A 14,771-nucleotide genomic window follows, 5' to 3' on the forward strand; every position below is an offset into this window, starting at 1 on the left:
TCAAATAATTTTTTAAAGCGCTGGGGCAGGTTTTTATATCTGCTGAGAAGAGAGGCACACAAATTAAAATAGTTGTATTTATTTTACCCCAGATTTTTTTTTCTTTAAAAATTACCCAAATTCCATCATTTATCACGGCCAGAAATAGTAAAACCAGAAATTATGATTGGATTTTCACATTTCTGATGGTCTTTGGACACATCATGTGCGATAAACGCTTATTTCAGAAAGCCAAAAAAAAAATAAAAAAAAAAATCATCAAAATCACTTTACTCCTAATCTCATTTAAAATCTGGCCAAAAAGAAACCGCTAATTACTAATGACTACTATTCAACTTTTAACCTAAAACTTTCAGACATCAAAGGGTACGTTTTAAAAATCTAATAACTAATTTATGGTGGAGGGAAGGTCGTGTATCTACCTCCACTCAGGGAGGCTCAAGGAAAAACATTTGTAGCTTTGGGAAGGGTCAAAATAAAAATAAATAAATACATAAATAAAAAACAAAATCACACCTTAGTCACCCCCCTGATCTGATAAGTAAAGAACAGTCCCTTATGTCAGCTGAATATGAAGCTACAGCAGCTGGCTAACATAGCTTAGCTTGGCCATAGCTTAGCACAAAGACTAAAAACAGAGGGAAACAGCTAAGATAGCTCTGTCCAAAGATCACAAAATCCACTGCTAGCACCTCTAAAACCCAATTATTAAATTGTTACATTAAATCATACAAAAATTGGGGGGTTAAAATTATAATAGTCGTTTTATAAGGGGGTTTTGAACCTGACTATTTCTTGGTCAGGATCAGTTACTTCCTGGAGTCTGCTGTTAGCCTAGCAACAGCTACAAGCCAAGATAGCCTCAAGTTTTTGTACAGATTAAACCAAAAATGCTCTATAACCTTCTGTAATTAAACACACTTCATACAAGGTGTTAGGTACTGAACATTAGAGACACTTGTAGGTGGATTTTAAACCCTTAAACAGAGCCAGGCTAGCTTATTACCACATTAATAATCTCTGTGCTAATGCTAACTCAACAAGAAAGCAGATATGTTTTCTCCCAAAATGTCAAACTTTTTCCTTACAGGTTGTCTGAAAGCTGATGAATCAGACCAGTTTTGAGAGCTGGCATTTTCAAGTACTTAATTCACTGAATAAAATCACATTTATACAGTGAAAAGTTGGCAAATCAGGCTCGCTTTATGCAACATCCATCAAATTGAGGATTTGCAGGGATCTCCTCTAACACTTTGGCACTTCTATAGTTTTACCCTCCTGAAACAATATTTTTTTTGTCATATAATTAACTGATAATTGTGAAACATTTTTTCAATAAAGTAAACACGTCGTCAGCGTCTAATTCACTGGAGCACACATTTGCACATCCTCATCTATGTAGGTAACTGAAATATACTTTGGTAATCAGTTTATCTGCAGGTAATATCTGACACAATGAGAGGACCTTGTCAACAAATCTACCATAAAAAATATAATCTTGTACTATAATAATAATAATAATAATAATAATAATAATAATATTCATCTCGGATACAATGATTGGCCAGTCCTAAGGAAAGAGGAAAAAAAATCATACTACTAGAAATAAAGTTTCTAATTGATATAAACAAAATACTTTTATATCACAAACACCCAATATATTTTCAATACACCTTGTTCAGGGTAATTGCATGCATGCACTGAGTTACACAACATGACTGGGACCTGGCTCTGCGTGCACCGAGCGGACAGCCACTTGAGTTCTTCTCTTAAACTCCCAGAGAGATCGACTGTGAAATATAAGTGCAGCTTTACCTCCAGCATCAGGCACATGTGTCTGACGCTTGTGTGAAAATAAACTGAAGGGTACAATCAGCTACAGACTGCGCCCTCTCTGCCATAATCTGGGATTTGTTTTGTATGTTCTCTGTTGGTGTCTTAACAGGACAGCCTCCTCAACCCGGTAACAGATGTGTTTCAGAGCCCTTAATATCCATTTAAGGATGGAGACTGAGTAATGATCACCGGCAAGTTTGTCTCATGCTACAGTTGTGCAGGCGAAGGATCTGATCTACGTCACGGATCAGCTGTGGGGAGAGGGGACGTGCTGGTTTTCTAAGTCGGCTATCCCTGTGTCGTCCAAGCAGAGCCAGTGCCAGAATTGGAAGCGCGAGTTTTATATTCTTTGATCGTTTTTCAGAATTATACTGCAATCACATTTAAAATACAGAGCTGGGGTGGATTCAGTGGCTGGGATGGGGGAGGCTGGGGATGTGGGGCGGATTTGGGGATGAGGAGAGGGGAGTTTGGGGGGGTGGAGGAGGGATTCTGGGAAGGCTCACCTCACAGATTGAGTGACAAGCACTATAAATTTAACAGTTACTATTATTCTTTTTTTTTTTCTTTAAAGAAGTTTGGCAAGAGAAAGGAAAAGATGTGTTGCATGCTAAGATGTCCGAGTAAGATGCTGAAATGATAGGATGTAAACAAAATCAGCAGGTAGATCTCTGGATTAGTGCAGTTTAAAACTGCTGCAAGATGATGGGAACTAATTTAGAGTCTGAGCTGTCAGACCTCAACGGCTGGCTGTAATACACTCGTGTGCCACCAGAGATCACTGTGGGATAGAGTCTGTACAGAGTAGGCTGGCTCTTGTTCGACCCCCCCTTGCTCCTGCAGATTGATCCTGTCACAGAGTACCCCCTCAGTGTAAAGTGCTTTGCTGTCTCAGCCACATTTGGGATGAACACTGTAGATCTTTATTGTCTGTAAGACCGGGTGACAAACATTCGGATGACGTAAGTGACACCTCCAGTTGTTTATAGAAAAGAACAGAACTGTGACATAATGAAAATAAAATACCAATGTGAGAACAATATTGCACATAATCTTACAAAACTCTAAGACTTTGTCCACAGTGATAGAACAGTGTACAACAAAAGACAACACTAGTAGGTTACAGTGTCTCTGACTTTAGTGATAGTATATATACAAAGGTGAAATGACCGTTTCGAAGGCCCATCCATTCGCAAACTCAAAATCTCCTATTACATTACATAAGACTATTTGAGCAAGATTGAAATATAACAAGTAACAATATAGTGAACTCATACTTTTTCTTATTTTTTGCAAAAGACTTGTTTTCAAGGTCTAGCCGTGTCTCCGACTGAGCGCCGAACGCTCCAGAGTGTCTCGAAATCTGTAACTCAGTGAGAACATTTGGCAACCTTTAACCCCGCTCTGCACCTTGAACATATAAGTCATCACTATAGAAACCACTAAAACAAATATCGCCACGTAGTACCATGCAAACAGCAATTATAAAACATTTATAATTCAATAAATAAATTCATTTCCAATAAACTTCTCCGATATCTTTTCTTTTGAATAAATTTAAAAGGCTCAGTTGATGCAGGCAATGTTGTGGAGACAATCCCAAAAATAGCCGTGTTCTTCAAAAACTGATGTGAGCGTTCAACGACCCCCTTTTTGTCAGAGTTAAAGTGTGACAAGCATAGTAAAGAAAATCTCCGTGACTTGGCACCCTAAAATCTTTGAAAACTCGGAGTGGCTGCTTCTTAAGTATCACAGGTGTCAAAGGTAGGTGTGTTAAAAATTCGCAAACAGTAACGTTTAGCAGATAAATATTTTTATATATTTAAAGATCTTTTTTTTTTTTTTGGTGATTCCTGTAAGTTTCTTTAAATTAATAATCTCTTAAAATTGGTTCACTTTACTCATGGGATTGAAGATGGTGACAATCAAGAGAGCATTTTACTTTAAAAAGAGAATAAAAGGGTGGAGGGTTTGCCCTCAGTTGGAAATATTGCATCAAGGTATTCAGTTTAGTTTTCTACTAAAACAGAAAGCTAACCCTGTCCAGAGATCTCAGGCCAAATGTTTACAGGTACAGCCTCGTCTTGTTAAACAACCACCACCACTGATATGTATGTCTATACCCTTATTCATCTTTAATGTTGCTTTAGTCATCTCTATTTACAGTACAAATAAATCTATTGATACTAGCAGCATTCACAACATATGGTCCGACATTCAAGCAACACTAAAAACATTTAATACTGTTTGTAAATAGTTCTAGAAACTAATTTGTTTTGCTTCCCTATATTGTATATACTGTATATTTATATATATACGTATTTATTTATATTTCTACTACAAGTGCAAATGACCAAAAACAGTTTATTTAAGAAAAGAAACAGAAATAATCAAAGTAAAGTGACAGCTGTCCTTGGTCAGAGTGAGATGATTCTGGATTTCTTTTCTTTTTTTTTCAAAGACTTACGAAATCTACATATACAAAATATATGTGTAAAAAAATAAATAACATGGTCACATGAGTCCGGATTTTCAACTATTGCACATTCCTTCCAAGATGCACTTTTTGAACCTAAATATGATTTGCTCACCAGTCATTCAGTCAGGGACGTGTGTGGCTCAAATCTTAAACCGATCTAGAGGATATAAAATCTCACTGGAGAGTCTACTGCATAGAGTTCAGTCTTGTGGACAACATGAGTTTCCTAGCTACAGAAGCCATTGTCCTCTCTATTTGTTTAGACTCGGCCCTATAAACAATCAGTCAAGAGATGTTCAGAGTCTCACCTCGGTGAGAGCTGATAAACTCCGAACCCGAGTGTCTGAACATCTGTTCTTTCATCATCTGTAGGGCGACTTTCCAACTATAGTGTCGTTACCGTGCTGGCGTCACGTAAACACATCAGTTTTCCTTTTTTTTTAACACACTTTGTTCACTCTGATTCAACCAATAGAATTTTTGTTCACTATTTTCTCTTTGAAAAATACTTTAATATGGCACATTTAATGTATCTAAATTAGGCAAAACAACAATATATCTTGTGACAATCAAAATGACATACATCTATTTCATCAATATGTGATAACTTCTGTCTATAAACATAAATACATATTTGTTCTCTAGATGAAAAAATAACATTTAGTAGTTTGTTTTTTTTTTTCATTTAATGACTCTGATGAACTCATCAAAATTTCACTTGTTGCACAGTGGCGGACAGTGCAGGTGCAGTGCTTGTCGAGGTTGCAATGACAGTTACCATAGTGACAGGAGCCTATGCCATCCAATAAATAAATAAATAAATTAGATAAATAAATTTTAAAAACAGCGTTTTTGAGCTGTCCCTCTCAGCGAAGGAACGTTTTCTCTCCACTAGAAGCTTTTTAGTATGTCACAAAAATACTACACTCATACTGAACAACGCGTCAGAGCTTGTACATTATTTACAGTGATCCACACGAGGGTCGAGGGGTGCTGGCAATGGTAATCTCCTCGGGGGTGTTTGTACTGTCTCCCCACTCCGCTGTCACACCAGCCTTCTGGTAGGAAACGCACTATTCACAGTTTTAATTACGTGTCAATCTCTACAAACTAAGCTAGCCTTGTTGTATTTTTTTTGGCACTAACAGTGGCCACGGGGATGAACAGCCACTAGGAAATGAGTTGAGAAAGGAGGACGGGGGGAAATGGCAGTAACAGAACAAGTGGAGTAAAAACACACACAGTTATAAGGACGCCATGCTAAGGACTGATCAGGTTAAAGATAATACTGCAGGTTTGATCCACGAGCCTTTTCAGTCTTCTTCGAATGTGAATTTCACAGTTCATACTCAACAACTCTATTCCTCCTTCCAGCTGGTGGTCCTGACCGTGGGTAGCAGTGTCTTTTTGCCTTGAAAAGATAAATCACATCGAAGACAACAGGCTGGAACGCTGTGGGAGGTGTCCGATCACCACGAGGGAACTAAACAGACAGTCCTACACTGAGCTCATTTCAGCTGGCTCTCGTTCTTTCCAAGCAGAAGCCGCTGCTATGCCACACTTGTATTTGAAAGAAACAACAAACAAAAAAGAATCGGCAGAGATTCAAACAAGGACGGACACATACATGCATGTGCGCTCACACCTCAGCTAACAACCCACACCCAACACCACCACCTCCTCCTTTACTGAGTGAGTCCAAGTTACTACAGTAGATTACACACTAAGCGATGAAAAGAAAAGTCTCTTTAAGAACAAATCTAGATAGCATCTAAATTAGTCTAGAGCCGACAATAGTTATAGTAGCATACTGGACTGGAATGAAGGGTTTTAGTAGCTGAGCATGTAATACTGCTCATCGGTCTGCTGGGGATGGAGCTGAGGGAGAGGTGCCGAGGCTGAGCTGGGCCATTGGCTCGGTGTGAGAGGACTATCTTACAGAAAGAAACGGTAAGAGCGACACAATGATGAGGCAGCGTTGATGAGAGTGTGGGAGAAAAGGTGACACAGGAAGAGGGCTGAGGGAGGGGTGGGGGGAGGGTGGAAGTGGGGGAAGGGGGCTGCTCTTTCAGGAGTAGATAGTGATAACCTCGCGGCCGCCTCCGCGGACCAGGAGGACCCGGTTGAGGCCGTCAGTGAGGACCTCCAGGAACTCCATGTCTGGGAGGGAAGTGTTAAAGAAGCTAGAGCAAGCGAGTACTGATACTGGGTCCACAAAATGAAAACTCAAAGGGACAATCCACCCCAAAATATCAAAAATACAGATTTCTCGTTTTACCTGTGGCGTGATTCATCAATCTCGATTTTTTTGGTGTGAGTTGCCCAGTGTTGGAGATGTCTGCTTTCTCTTATGCTGGATTCACACTACACAAGATTTTTGTCCATTCCGATGGTCACTATGTCAGATTATGTGATTGCGGGGTCATAAAATCGTGCCGTGATTTATCCGACAGACATTACAGACTACACGTTGGTCCACGACCAGCCATCCCTGGTCATCTTTCCCAAATGTGCATGATGTCATCGGGTTATTCTTGTCCTATTTTTATTATTATTACTATTATTTCAGTCACTGTGTCTGTTCATGTGGCAGCCGAAATGTTGTTGTAGTACCGTTAAAAGCGCCACCGAAACATTCAAGTTACTGAAACCTCCGCAACAAGTTCCTGCAAATGTTTCACAATAAAAGCCTATTTAGAAAATGAAGGGATTCTCTCGACCAAAATTATAAGGAGCTTTTAATTTTAAACAGATACAGGAAGTGTTGAGTTTGAAATGACGGCGCGATGCATTAACTTTATCAAGGCAATCGGGAGCGGATAAAAAGTAAAAATATAAAAATACAGAGGGAATGATAAATAACGGCCCGTTTATAATGTAGTCTGTTTCAAATGAAGCTGAAATTTTATTACTTTATATCCTCCATTATGAAGAAGTAAAATTGTTTGCCAGCTTGATGCTAATGGTCCTGGGTTGCTAAAGTGCCTCCGCTGTTTCACACCATCATTTTCCCCTTTTTACTCTGTGTGGTAACATCCCTAGAGGAAACATCATAAAGGCTGGGGTGTTGTTGTCATACAGTTGTCCACGGCAGCAGATCGCTCTGTGCTCCTATTGGTCAAAGTGACAGCTGTGGCGGGAGCAGTCGTGGACAGCAGCAAAAAACATTGTTTCTAATCTCAGCCATGTCTTAAACAATGAATACAGATTGTTACCATCGAACTGGAGATACAGGGTCCCACGATTCAATAAGGTCAGACTGAAAAACTCTTTTGTGTCTAGTGTGAACCTGGCATTTAACTTAATCAAACTAGATGGCACTCAGCTTGTGGTGCTCAAAAGTGCCAAAAAATATATTTGGAATACTCAACAGCAATGTCTCCATGTCAAACTATTGTTTTAAGACACTGTTTGCATTTACCTGTAGAAGATGATCAAATATTGATTAGTGCAGCTTTAAACTTCTATCAATATCAGATAAACCTCCTATTGACGGGGGGTAAAGGCCGCTACAAAATATGGACAGTCTCAGCAACATATTTCATATTTTGTATTACTAATCTCTGACAAAAATCCTCTTTGAATCCAAATGCAGTGTGCCAAGAGAGTAATTAAAAAGAATAAAACTAAAATATTACCTGTAAATGTTATTTGAAAGCTCTGCCTTATTCCTGCAGTGGCCCTGTCTGCTCCTAAATCCTAATTAGTTATTTGCCTCCGCTGCCATCTCGCACATATTTTCTGATAACAAATCACAGCTATTTTTATCCCTGAAGTCGATTAACTTACCATTTATTGCTTAAAACACGAGTCTATTCCTGGGGTAGTGCCTCGAGGCTTAAACTGATTTGGACTGTATCTGTAGAGCGCCACGAAAAGTTTCACCGTTTTTCACAGCACCTGAATTAGGAACGAATCTCTTTATGATATTTACATTTACGTTTCATCAGGATATTAATGGGACATGATCATTTGAAAATGACATTCTGGGTGTAAAACTTCAAACACGCATGATCAATTTGTCTTATATTAGAATCCCACCTATTAGTGACAAAAGTCTTTGTTTCAAGGTGACAGTTTTTCTTCCCGATGTGTTTGAGCTTCTCTTATATCTTGTAAGTCCTGAGGATAGTTTTCAGATCAAATCATTTGCTAATACAGATTCACATGACTGCATTTTAAGCCTCCAGCCTTGTTCGCAACAATTTTTTTGAGCCCTCCAGAGTTGGAGGTACCTAAACTATCCTAGGACACAACAGTCGAAACCCCAGTGACTCGACAGTGTCTCAGCTCACTACTCGTGCAGTACTGCTGTCTCTAACACATTAGCAACTCCTCCTCTCAGTAAGTCTACCTCTGTCCTGGTGAAGGATACAGTTCTCGTCACCTGTCCTGTTCTTGGGTGGCCCGGGCATGTTGAGGAGGACTAGCTTGGCCTCTGAGGACTTTTTGATGATGACTTCATTCAGCCGGAGCGCTGTGTGCATGCGTCGCACATTGGACTGGTTCCTGCGTTAAGACACAGCAACAGAAAATGAGGTCAAATGGTTTCACGCTGATTAAGTGACATTTTATAGCATGTTACAAAGTATTTCGTGATGCTAAGCTGGTCGAGGTGACAGATGCTCATTCACACACATGTATTCCATCTTCATGTGCTCATGTGGCTAACCTGGTCAGAATGAGATGGGAATGGACTGAATGAGGTTTATAGGAGCTTCAGTTACTTACAGGTTCTCCCACTCGCTGCAGCATGGCAAGAAGAGAAACACATGATCAGTACTAAGCTAGTCTACCTATTACAGGAGCTGCATATAAATCCTTTCACAGCAGTGTGGCAGACCTCTTTGGTGCTATGCTTTACAGAAAGAAAAGACTCAAGGCTCTTTTTGTCAGGAACAAGAGGGTCATTCACCTTTACAGCAGGTAAAGGTTCAACGAGCATTTCAAAGCACTCACGGCTTCATGTTGAAGATGTCTTTGATGCCCTCTGGTGTGGCTGCGCCAGGCGGCTTGGCAGGCTCGCCGTCTAACTTCTCGGTCCAGGTCATCTGGACCTGCTCCCCGGGGCTCTTAGCCCCCTCTGTGGGGGTCAGCGGGGTGGCCGGAGTTGCTGGGCTGGCCGGGTTGGTGTTGTCGTGGATAAGCTGGACCTGAGCAGGGGGGGACACAGGGGAAGAGGCCGACTTTGACTATGAGACGAGAGGAAGAGAGGACGGATGTGGATTTACATGTACATTGCATGGAAGGTTGAAAGAGTCACGGTTGAGGTGGAAATGTAGGAATGCAGGTCAAAGTCACAGAGAGCCACAGTGTTTGAGAGAGGGAGAGGGAAGAGAAGTGTTGTTAGGGAGCCTTACGCTGTGCAGTCTGCATATTATGTGGTTTCTCTTACAGTTACATGGGCTGTGATTGAGGCAAGGAAAAAGTGAGTCTGAATCACGTTACCTTAAAATTAACCTGCAGTTAAAAAACATGATGCAGTCAGTTTAACAGAAATCTAAAACTGCGGATTAATTCAAGAAACATAAAACCTGCTCAACATACCTGCTACTACTATCGTGGCAATACCATACCCCATATAGTATATTTCACAAAATGTTGGACTATTCCTTTAAATTATATAGCCTTGTACTATTAATAATACACCAAACTTCTATTGATAGTGTTCCTTTACTTTATGTTATGCACTACTATGTTATTCAGTCTTTGTTTATCATGCAGATCCTTTTGAAATCTTATATCTTAAAGGGACAGTTCATCTCCAAAACAGAAATGCATATTTTTCCTCTTACCTGTAGTGCTATTTATCAGTCTAGATGGTTTTGGTGTGAGTTGCAGAGTGTTGGAGATACTGACCTTAGAGATGTCTGCCTTCTCTCTAATGTAATGGAACTAGATGGCACCAAAAAACACACATTTGAAAAACTCAACATCAATGTCTCTTTCCAGAAATCATGTCCCAGTTACTCAAGTTAATCTATAGGCCTTGCTGTGAGCCGTTTCATAGACGAGAGGTGGCATGAGATGTAAACATTAATGGTGTCCTCCTTGGCTGAGCTGTAACTTTAGCTAGCTCAGTGGTGCTAGGTGAGCTAGCAGTTGATGCCAGGCATCCAGGGTGTGTGCTGGGCTTTGAAGCCAATTTTTCTAGTGGTCAAATAGTCCAGTTACACCATCACATGATGCCCTGCAGCCCCAGAAGACTTTCCTATTTACTTACATGGCAAAAGAGACATCTGTAAATCAGTGGATACATTTTTTTCAGTGTTAACAACCACCATGAACTGACTCGCTTCACTGGTGGGATATTATCCATTTGGTCCAATAACATTTGGAAAGTCTAGAAGAGCTGCACGATAGTTAGTGGAGCGCTAAACTGGAAGTAGCCAGCTCAGCCTGGAGACATCTCTAGTGTGCCTGCTCTATGGGCTACACAGTGTGGAAGCAGTGCCGTTCATTCAGGTAATTTTATTCGTGGCATTTGAACTATTTTGGCTTCATGCGCCACTTTCATAGGAATGAACCAGGCCCTGCTCGCAGGTCTGTATTCAGTTCTCTTCATACATCCATGGCAGACACATGCTTTTGGGCGGTGATATGGTTGGCTGGAGTAGTTTGGTAGATGAAAACAGTTCTTGAGTAACCAGGTCACGATTTCTTTGCTTTGAACACCACAAATTCAGTGCCATGTAGTTCCATTATATTCAAGAAAAGGCAGACATCTCTACAACCGATATATCCAACACTCGGCAACTCACACCAAAACAATTATAACTGATACATTATACTACAGGTAAGAGGAAAATTGTGTATCGTTAACTGTCCCTTTAAAAAAGAAGAAGTCACAACACCCTTGAGTGTCCGGTTTAAATCTTCTCGCTCAATCTGCCACTTTTTTCCTTCGTGCAACTTCTGTGTTGTACACAGCAATAACTTCAAACTAAGGTCAGCTGTGCTCTACCTCTTCCTCAGGCTTCTCCTCCTTGCTGGCTGCTGGTGGTTCCTCGGTCACACTCAGCTGGGTGGTCACAGCGGCCGGGTTCTTGCGTCGGATTGACCCGCGGGATGAATCAGTGATGCTCTGAATCTGTGGAGATACAGATGGAGCAAAGCAAGGAGGAGGTGATATGAGTGGAGATTTCTTTTTTTTACATACAGAGACCATGCTCAATATTTATGAGAAGCAAGAAAGGTCAGGAGTGTGTTTTTAGGAGACATTTATTTACTGTATATCGCAGCAGTGACTCACAAAGGTGAGGTGCAAGTGAGGATAATTCCACTGCACTTATTAAAGTTATTGACGTGGAGAACCAGGCAATCTTTAAGTTCAACAAAGAACTCGGAGGAGCTAATAATAGAACAACACTCAGATCGATATCTTTTATTTTTCACATCTGTCAAAACACCATCATGCTGTGATTCACAAAAGCAAAGCGTTTGGGTCTGTGGCTGTAGCCAGCGCTGATAGAGCGGGTAAATATGGTGTCCCACTGCTCCGCTTTAACCGTAGACATGCTTTTGTCCAGAGGGGCTTATGTGTCATGTCAAGTCACATCAGGCTAAGCCATGCCATGCCAAGTCGCCCTGTCAAGTCACGTCAAGTTTATGTGTGCATCTTTGAGTGCAAACAACAAAACTTAAGACTTAGGCGAACTTTCTTACCTCTCTCTCACGCTCAGTCTTGGTCAGGTTGATCTGTTTGAGCATCTGCGACCGTTGTTCCATCACCAGGGTCTTCTCGTAAGTGTAGGCTGAGATGTCACTGTCATGCTGAGATGAAAAGAAATGGGCGGTTGATTTGTCTTTTATTATTCTCGTTATTTTTTGTGCTCGTCACAATTATTCACCAGTATATTTATTTCCAAGTCACTCATGAATAACGCTATCTCTCCCCCTGCTGATCCCTGAGTGAGATCTATGCTCGAAACACGAGCATAAACTGGTTCGAATGACATGTCGATCCAGCGACCATGTCTCAAAGCAAATGTGCTAATATCTGTTCTGAATGGCCGCACCTGAAGGCAGGGTGAAAAGCCAGCCTGCACAGAGAGGGGCAAGATACCATGATGACACAAATGGGGATAGCAGTGCACACTTTTGAGCTGTCTCTCCTCGGAGGCATTCACTGTGTCTCACTTGGTTGTGCACACGAAAATGACACGAGTCATTATGTGGAGAATGAAAAAAAGAAAAGGGCTCGAGAGAGAAAATGAATTCCTCCTCCACATACCCGATTCATTGCTTCACAATGTGGCCGTGTATCTCAGAATGCTGTTTTTTTAATAATTGTAGGACTCATTCCCTCCACCTCTAACGTTGGTAAGACGAGAGGGGAGGTTTTACAGACTCTGTTTGACCATCCGCCGAGCACTTCAGTCGAAGCATACTGAAGCCTTAACACACATCGTATTTCACGCTGTACCTCGCACCAATCAGCTGGTTTATGTAGCGCAGTTCCCAGGGCAGTCATGCTTCCTTCCGCCTGTGCACAACGCTGGTCGTGTTCACTAAAGCAACTGGCCAAGCTCACGGCACCGCTGGGTTCTCTGATTATGTAACCAGCTGAGTGCCACTGAGAATAAAGCTCTTATAGATGTACTTTTACATGTATTTCTTTTTCATGACATCAGTGGTCACACATACTTGTCTGAAGTGAAGAAAACTCACCATTTCTACGACTTCCACCATGGCGTCGATACGGAGATGATAGAGGAATGTGGTCAGGTCTTTTTTCATCTGGATGCTGTTGTCGTCCAACTGGGCCACAGTGAAGATGCGCATCTTGCACTTCCTCCAAACCTGAGGAGCAAAAACAACACACTGACATATCCTTACAGTATTGTTTTGTGACTACTTTATGTAGGTTTTTATCATTAGTAAATCTTATTGAATATAATCTTGTCCACCCCTTTAGAATTAAGAAAAATCGCCACAAAATTCGACAACCGAAACTTCTCAGCTGCATCTCTGTCTTGTCTGTTTTTGCAGTAGTAACTGTATCACAGTACCTTGTGCTGGCGGAGAAGGAAGGGCAGCAGCATCAGCATGCCTCCATCGTGGACGATCCACCACACATCAATGTGACCCTCAGTGAAGCGCTCTCCATTGGACGGGAAGGCTGAAATGTTCTTCGGGACAAGTAGAGCCAGGTGAGCGGCGGTGGTTTCTCTGACCAGCTCTGCAGAACAGACACGTACAGAGAGGCTGAGGTGTTAGATCTGAACTGGCATGTTTTGGTTACTTTATGTTTTGGCATGACTAATTCTGTCGTCCATCATCAAATATTCCTTCTTTTCTTTCATGCTGTCTTATTAGGGAAATGTTCTCTTCACTTTCCCCCTGAGCAGAGAGGTTAAACAGCAGTATGAGCTGCTCAGAGCTTGAGCTGGTAGGGATTTTGTCTTGCTGAGATGCTCCTGCAGCACAGATACTGGACATAAAAAGAGCTTGGAACCTGTCGTTCTTGGTTGAAGAGAAGTACACCACTTCAACACACTACCCCCCAAATCTGCTGAAGCTTTTGAATTGAATTATCAGGTGATTTGCTTCCCCAGTGACCCACCAACAAAGTTCCTCCAGGTCTGGTGCTCGTCGCCCTGCCTCCAGTTGCGCGGCCAGGACACCAGCACAGCGTTATGTTTCAGGCCACCAAGCCCGCTGGCCTGGATGAGGTGGGAGGTGGCATCACGCAGGTTCGAGGACACGGTCACTTGACAGAAGCCCTTCACCTTCTCAGTCTCCATCAGTTTACGCAGCGCCTGGAGAGGCAAGATAATATATGTGACTGAGGCGCAGAGAACAAGTGAAATATAACATCCAGGTTTCAACCTATAGTAAATGATCAACTGACTGCGGATCAGTTTCACTGAAAAACAAAATGAATTAATAAACAAAAGTAAGAGCAAGAAAACAGCAGTATGACATGAATATTAGTAAGTACATGCACTTATATGTCAAGCCGCAACCTCCGGGGCTGAAAAATGAAGCCAACACAGAAGTGCCACTTGAGGCTTGCTCCAGAAGCCAGTAAATCCCCATAGACCCCCATATTAAACAGTAAAAATAAACATGTTTACAGCCTGGTACAAAAGACGGTTTTGGACTCCATAGTTAATTTCCCCATGCCTAACAATTGTTTGGTGGGTGAACTTATATAACTCACCCATTTAAATGTTACAACGTTGGTAAGGTAACATAACCACGGTGTTACCTCTGATTCATTGAGTATCGGTTAGCTGTAGCTATTTCAGTTCATGAAAGTCAACTGTAACGTTTCAAGTCTTGCTCAGCGTTTTTTGCTAACGAAATTTAGCGTTAGTATGATAACAGTTAACCACATAATTTAAATGTACCATGCTAACCAAGCTAGCAGCTAGTGCTAGGGTTAGCGCTACCTTCCTGTTCAAATTTCACTTCTGGCTCCAAAAATCCAAGATGGCGACAGCGGGTGAGG

General features: G+C 41.4%; 1 protein-coding gene across 5 annotated transcripts in view; it reads right to left on the minus strand.

Moving 5' to 3' along the window:
* Positions 1-233: 233 nt before the first annotated feature.
* slc12a5a (solute carrier family 12 member 5a) overlaps positions 234-14,771 on the minus strand; it is a 225,481-nt gene continuing 210,943 nt past the window's right edge. For 3 of the 5 annotated variants that reach the window (XM_049591425.1, XM_049591452.1, XM_049591462.1), the window contains 9 exons: positions 13,881-14,076; positions 13,327-13,496; positions 12,986-13,117; positions 11,981-12,088; positions 11,280-11,405; positions 9,275-9,507; positions 9,047-9,061; positions 8,691-8,824; positions 234-6,475 (listed from right to left, as the gene is read on the minus strand). In XM_049591425.1, the coding sequence (XP_049447382.1) occupies positions 6,384-6,475; positions 8,691-8,824; positions 9,047-9,061; positions 9,275-9,507; positions 11,280-11,405; positions 11,981-12,088; positions 12,986-13,117; positions 13,327-13,496; positions 13,881-14,076 (1,206 nt within the window). In that variant the 3' untranslated portion in view covers positions 234-6,383. The remainder of the gene's footprint in view (positions 6,476-8,690; positions 8,825-9,046; positions 9,062-9,274; positions 9,508-11,279; positions 11,406-11,980; positions 12,089-12,985; positions 13,118-13,326; positions 13,497-13,880; positions 14,077-14,771) is intronic. The other 2 variants (XM_049591434.1, XM_049591443.1) reach the window with 2 other exon arrangements.

Source organism: Epinephelus fuscoguttatus, linkage group LG1, assembly GCF_011397635.1.
Source record: "Epinephelus fuscoguttatus linkage group LG1, E.fuscoguttatus.final_Chr_v1".
NCBI classification, from domain to species: domain Eukaryota; kingdom Metazoa; phylum Chordata; class Actinopteri; order Perciformes; family Serranidae; genus Epinephelus; species Epinephelus fuscoguttatus.